General features: G+C 35.8%; 1 protein-coding gene across 1 annotated transcript in view; it reads left to right on the top strand.

Annotated features, from left to right (window-relative positions):
* Positions 1-6,780, top strand: part of RNF145 (ring finger protein 145) — a 44,779-nt gene that overhangs the window by 481 nt on the left and 37,518 nt on the right. Inside the window, 3 exon segments of the mRNA XM_015585262.2 lie at positions 416-527; positions 1,698-1,811; positions 4,973-5,175. Coding sequence (XP_015440748.1) covers positions 1,765-1,811; positions 4,973-5,175 — 250 coding nt within the window. The 5' untranslated portion in view covers positions 416-527; positions 1,698-1,764.

Here is a 6,780-nt window from a genome sequence, read left to right as displayed (position 1 = left end):
GCCCTCGCGCTGCGCTTTCCCCCAGCGCCTCCCCAGCATCCCATTTCGAGGCCTTTTGTAAGCCCCTTCCTGAGCTGCCCCTTTCCAGCTCCTTTTCTCCAGTTCTGACTTGCAACTTTCCCTCTTCTACGTCTTTGTCCACTTTGCTTCCAAGCTTCCCTCCCTCTTTCCTCTCACCTTATCCTTCTTGGGTCTACGCATCCCCAAACTCAGCCTCCTCCCTTTCATGCGGGTTGAGGTTCCTTGTGGGGTGCGGAAAAACCTGCCAAGCCATTCCGAGAATGGGGACTTATTTGCTCTGCATCCCGTCTGTCTTTTTTTTTTTTTCTTTTTTTAACAGTAAGAGCTCGCCTCACCCCTTTTTGTCTCTATCGTTTCCTCTCTCGCTTGCCATCTCTTATGCATCCCGCTCCAGTTCTGCTTTCCCCACCCAAGGACCCCGAGACCCATGCCCTCCCTTCAGGAATTAGATCCCTTTCTGTTCGGGGATGAAGAACTTCGCCGCGTCTTTCTTTGGAAGCTTTTTGGTATGTGGCGTGTCGGAGCCAGCACCCTTGGCCAGACAGGAGGGAGCTCCCTGGCACAGGCCTCTCTCCTGGCAGAGTTTTTGTGAACGTAATCCCCTAGCCCCGCGGCGACAGCGGCCCTGCTGCTGCTGCGCTGCTTGCTTTGCAGCGAGCTCAGTTGGGGTTACTACAGTTCAAACGCGGTTGAGATCAGCAGGCGTGGGGGCGGGAGAACAGAGGAGGTGCGGGGAACAGAGGAACGGAGCCTTGCAGTGAGAAGGCATCAAAGATTAATGGATGGCTTTGCATCGCAGTCTGCAGTAAACAGGAAACTAGTTCGAAAGGAACTGAGGGGACTGTGTATCTTTTTATCTTTTTAAATACGGGTGTGCAGTTCTGAATCTTGAATCATGACCAAAGGATGAGCTGTCGGTGCTGCAGTCGTGACCCAGGCTGAGCGCTCAATGGCAGAGGTAGCAGTTTTTATTTCCACTGTCTGGCTCCTTAAGTTAAAAGATGGCCTTTGGATTCAGAGTGAACTCCATATCTTTGCCGTTTTGGAGATAACTGAAACCACAGAACTGCTAGTAGTTTATGTGGAAATCGGGTACACACAAAGTTAGCTAGCAATGAGTGGGAGTGGAGGACCAGCTATATTTAAAACATGTGCCAATGCTTATGTAAGGAGTGCGTTTTCGTCCCGCGCGTATCAGTTTTTGGCTGAGTTTACCTATCTTTTTAGGCTCCAGCTCTGCCCTCTTATATTTTTCGAGCTTACCATTCTAGCATATGGGCAGCTAGAAAATCTGTCAGTTTTAAGATTGGTTTTAGTTGATGTTAGGTTTTATTTTTATTTTTTTTTTAGCTGGGGCAAAGAAAGGTTAATGATGAATGATAGTTTTTGTTTTTCTTTTAATGGGGGAGAAAGGTGTAGAACTTTCAGCCTTAAATTCCTAAGTATTGTACTGAATAATTTTAAATCGAGTCATATAGTATTTTTATTTTGGCTTTGTCTTTTTAAAAGGAAGTTTATCTAGATGTGAATACTGTTCTTTTTTTTTTTTTTGTAAGATCACATTATTTCCCATGTTTCTTATTTAACAATTCAACTGAGACAAGCTGTGACTTTAAAATTGTACGTCTTTCTTATTGTTCATGATGTTTGTTTTTGTTTGATTTCTTCATATTCAGAACCAAGGCAGTGTTTTCAGGAAAGTGTAGAAAGAGGCTCTCTGTGTTTCCTAACCCATAAATATGAATGGTGAACCATGCAACGTTATACTTGCACAAGACATTGCTGTGTTTGTAAGTAGCGATTGATCCTTCCAACCCTGGGAAAGTTATTTAATGAAATCACTGTGGTCTTGTTTTTGGTTAGCATTTGTTGAGCCTTTTTGGCCATTATTGGAAAGAAGGGCTTTTTTTTTGGTTTGCTTAACGCTGTTTTACGGTGTAAAGCATCTTTAAGTTTGAGCCTCATTTAGCTTATATTACTTGCTGAGACGTTGTATTGGAGTATTACTTTTCCAAATCTTTTCATAGTTCTGGAAGGAAGTTTTAAAATCTTGCATGGAATGTAGAATGGTATGCGACTGAACTGGGAAGAAAGTAGCTCATATATTTGGATTTAGGAGTGTCATGCCTTTAAATTTTCTTTAGCTCTCCTTATTTTTGAGGATTATTTGGTATTGTTTTGGTTTTAAGAGAATTCTGAGCTCCCTCTGACTTAGAATATATCCATTAGATCTATCCCACAAATCTAAGGAAAAAGAGAAATTAGGCTTGAATGAAAATGAATATCGTAGAGATATAATAATCTCTTTACTCCAGGAGAGAAGGCTTCATTTTTATTTCATACTGTAATATAGTGATTTGGTAGATGTGAGTAAGATTTCAGTTATCTACAAATATTTCAACCTTTTGTTTAGATGTTGGTTTAGTGCGTGGTCCTACAGTATAGTGTATAGTATTGTGCTGGTCACCACCCTATCCATGTGGCACTTTAGAAAGATTCAGAATTATAAAGTTTTTAGGAAGGTTTTTTTTTTTTTCTCTTTTCCTTCTTCAGCTTTGTGGATAACATTTTACATTTGGTTTTTCACATATTGGCTATGTTTCCTTCACATCACTATACATGGTCAGCTTGCCAATTACTTGCTAAAATATCATTCATATACAGGAATAAATGAATTACTTAGTAAGCAGTAGATTTGTTATTAAAGACATTTCATTATATCTGGGATCCTTCTTAATTCACACATTTAAGTTTTGAGTTTGTTATGCAGTAAAGTTTGGGGATCTGTCTTCTTGGATATTCCTTCATATTGACAGCTTTAGGGACCTAAGATTTTCTTTTTATTCTTGTTCTGTTTGTGAGACAGGAGTACAGGTAATTAGGAGAGAACATGTGCCATTATGTTAATGACCTTCTTTTGTAATAGAGATGATCCTCTGTAAGACTTTGGATTTTTTTCCCTAGCAGTTCAAATCTTGACTTCTAATGCAGGATTGGTTATTTGTTTAAAGTTTTTTCTTTACCCCTTTAAGGGCTACAGTAAATGCTGAAAGAGGGTACATTTAAAAGTAACAAAACATTACAAACAGAGGAAGGCTCCAAGTCAGATGAAATAAATGTGGACCACAAGTATTAACTCAATAGTATTCCCTTTATTTTGTTGCTTACTATAGCAATTCTAGAATCAGAAAAATAATTAAATTCCCAAGAGTGCATTGAGTTATCAGTTTGACCACCAGAGTAAGCAGTTATTTTCTATATATTTCCTTAAGTCATTTAGATGGTACAGGCACATTACATTTTTTACCAAGAATTTCTTTTTTAGAATGCATCTTCCCATCTCACCAAATAACATGGGTATTCTAAAACATTTGGCAAACAAAAAGAAAGAATGGAATAAAAATTACCCCAACCTCACAGTTGAAAGGATGTTCATGTGAATATTTTGGTATATTTCTTCCCAGTTTATTTTTATCTTAATAATAAGAGCTTTGAGAAATTTAGGTTCCTGAATGGTGTAGTTTGCATAAAAGTTGATTAGAGACTTTATTTTTCAGTGCTTTTTCCCTCTTAGGACACAGCTATTTGGTTTTGAGTCTGACAATATTTTTTTGTGTTTAGGAAAATTATTAAAGTAGTCTTATTCATCTAAAGTAATCAGAATTACAGTATTTATAAAAATTAATTTTGCATTATCGATAGCATGTATAACACATTTGGGTAATGGGAATCATATATGCTCAACCAACAGTCAATGAAATTAATCGGTTTTTTACTGATTGAAAACTTAAAATAATGGTGTGCCAAAGTTAACCACCCCGCCCCCCATTTTTTTTAACTATCCGAGCTAGGAAGCTATGAAAATTAGAGGGTAAAATGGAAATACTGACAAATATTTAACCATAGCATAGCAATCTGTCACTATAATTTTCTTCAGAAATAAATGTTTTCGTTTGTCCTGTAATGTCTGAAATTACTGCCAAAGCTAGAAATATGTTTAGCTTTCTCAGCAAAATTCTTAAAAGGATATTGTTAGAGCCAAGAATCCAGAATTATCTTTACTCTTAAAATTGTCCTTTAGCCACTTTTTTTTGCGCTGTTCTCTTTCTTAAAATTCTTGGATTAATTTGCATTTCAATCATATAAAGCAGTATTCCATTGAATTGTCCTTCTAAATAGTAGGTTGTCCTGGAGATCCTTCATTTCCTTTTTTTTTTCTTTCATTCTACTACTATTCATCAATAGCTCAGCACAGACTGGGCCTGCAGACTCACAGTGCCTGACTTCGTTCTCGTGTGCCAGCATGTCTGTGTATCGTGGGAACAACTTGATGAGCATTGTTTTCCTACCTTGAAGGCAGATTGTGGAAATTTCAGACTAAGAGTTTAACATCAATGATTCAAAGAAACAGTATTGCAGATAATGTGTCCTTTACGTTTACGTATTATGAGTTCTCTGGATTGTATCTATATCATGTAAATTCAATACTTCAATTTTAGTTTTAAGTAATAATGAAAATATTAGACTATGAGATACTGCGAACTTGCTATGTAATTGTCAGATTTTTATTGAATAGCTTCGTTTTTCAATATAAATAATGTTTGCCCTCTTTTAAGAGCTTCATAAATCTCAAATAATTTTATAGGAGTGAGTATTTCTTTTCAAGTTAATTGGACAAAAGATGGGTATTTTGTTGCTAAGTCCTAGATTTGGAGTAAGGGACTTTTTAAAAATAAGTTCAAAATCTTAAGATTGGGCAGACCTGAACGAGTCCATGTAACAGCACAGTACAAAGCTTATAAATATCCAGAAGTGGTAGGTGTGGCTAAGAAGTTTTATACGTTGTAAGATAGTTTTTGTATAATATGTGATAATCCATTAGATTGATAAGAGAATATCTAAAAGCTGTTTGAGGTGACTTATTTTCATATTTGTGTTTCCTGAATTTTAGGTTTGCTCCAAGAAAAAACATGGCTGCAAAAGAGAAACTGGAGGCAGTGTTAAATGTGGCCCTGAGGGTGCCAAGCATCATGCTGTTGGATGTCCTGTACAGATGGGACGTCAGCTCCTTCTTCCAGCAGATCCAAAGAAGTAGCCTCAGTAACAACCCTCTTTTCCAATATAAGTATTTGGCTCTTAATATGCATTATGTAGGTAAGCATCTACATCACCTTTCTCATCTTTTAGTGAACATTCTGATTATTTTATGTCTTTGTATATTTTTGAATTTGGGTTAGATGAGGTCCAGTTACATTGAGATGACAGTGAGATAGTCATTGATAAACATTTATGAATCTTGTTTATAGTCTTCTCTTACCATTGCATATGGATTATTAGGGGTAGAGGAAAACAGTTTTGGATTTATTTTACTGGAGGAAGCTGGAAGTCAGAAAAAAAATTTTAGATTTTAATATGATAAAATGTAAATAATGAGAAATACCTTTCAGACATTTGGCCTGTTCTAATTCGTCATTTTTTTGGGTTTTGGTAGTAATTCAGAAAGTAAGCTTTTTAAAATGCAGTATTCTTCATTGTTCCGAAACATTAATATAAATTGAAGATAAAGCATTCATTTCAGTTAGATGTAAGGTGGGCAATTATAGTATTTTCTCAGAAAATACTCCTTGAATTATAATCGATATGATTTGGAGTTAGTGGTGAAAGTAATGTTAGAGATTACAGAAGTTAAAGGCAAGAAATATAGGCAGGAAACAGATAAAATTCATCTACAATGAAAGTCATGATCTTTAATTTTTAGGTTCACTAGATTTACATGTAATGATAGCAACAATATATTTTATTTAACATTGCTATTGCATAACTCAAGACATGATTTGAATGATATAGTCTTTCTATTAATATTTTTATTAGAATTGCCCATCAGCAAGTATACTTTTTATAAAATTGTGAAGTGTTGTCCTGTCTCTATGAAATTTATTTTTATCTATAGAAGGTCTTTGTGGGTTCCAAAGCTTAGCCCTGAGAACCCCTTACAGCTCTAAGAGATTACCAAGGAAGCCACTGTGAGAAGAAGTATGGTCTAGTAGAAAAGACAGTGCACTGGAAGTAGAACACCTGAATCTAGTAAACTCATCTCTCTTAGGTGGCATTGCCTTTGGAAAGTCTGTGAAATGAGAAGGGTTTTTTATGCTGTAAAACACTATAATTCTCAGCCCTTTATTAAAGGCTTTGTATGTTAGCCAATTTATGGAAGATAATTCCAGTCTGTTGTAGAACAACAATTGGGTACTTATCTTAGATTTTTAGCTTAATCAGCAAAGTAATTCACATGTGGTTTAAAAAATGTGCTTATACATTATTGTTGAATAGATTGAATTATATATTATAAAAACAGCTACCTAATAACCAGAAGCATTAATTTTAGAAATTGAATGTGTTTCATTACAGTTGCCATTCATTGTTCTCTGACGTAACTTTGGGAATTCAACTCAGCCTTCTTAAATACACTTCTTACATGCTATGCTAGAGTAAGCTCAGTGCTTATATGAGTAGATAATTTCAGCATGAATGGTTTTCAGTTGGAGTAACCTGTGTGTCAAAGTATTATGTAGTGTTTATATACTGTTTCTGATTACAGAAGTCTACCCTTAAGCAAAAAGCAAAAAGCAAAAAAGTATACAGTGAATAGTATTTTCCTATGTCTATTCCTCATATACTTAGTTCTCATTCTGAGCCCCAAGCAGCTATTTTTATTTTGTGTATAACTCTAGAGATATGTATATATAAGTAAATATAAAG

The sequence above is a fragment of the Pteropus alecto genome, unplaced genomic scaffold (assembly GCF_000325575.1).
Source record: "Pteropus alecto unplaced genomic scaffold, ASM32557v1 scaffold40, whole genome shotgun sequence".
Lineage (NCBI taxonomy): Eukaryota > Metazoa > Chordata > Mammalia > Chiroptera > Pteropodidae > Pteropus > Pteropus alecto.
Note: the sequence above shows the minus strand (reverse complement) of the source record. Positions and strands in the feature narration are given on the sequence as shown.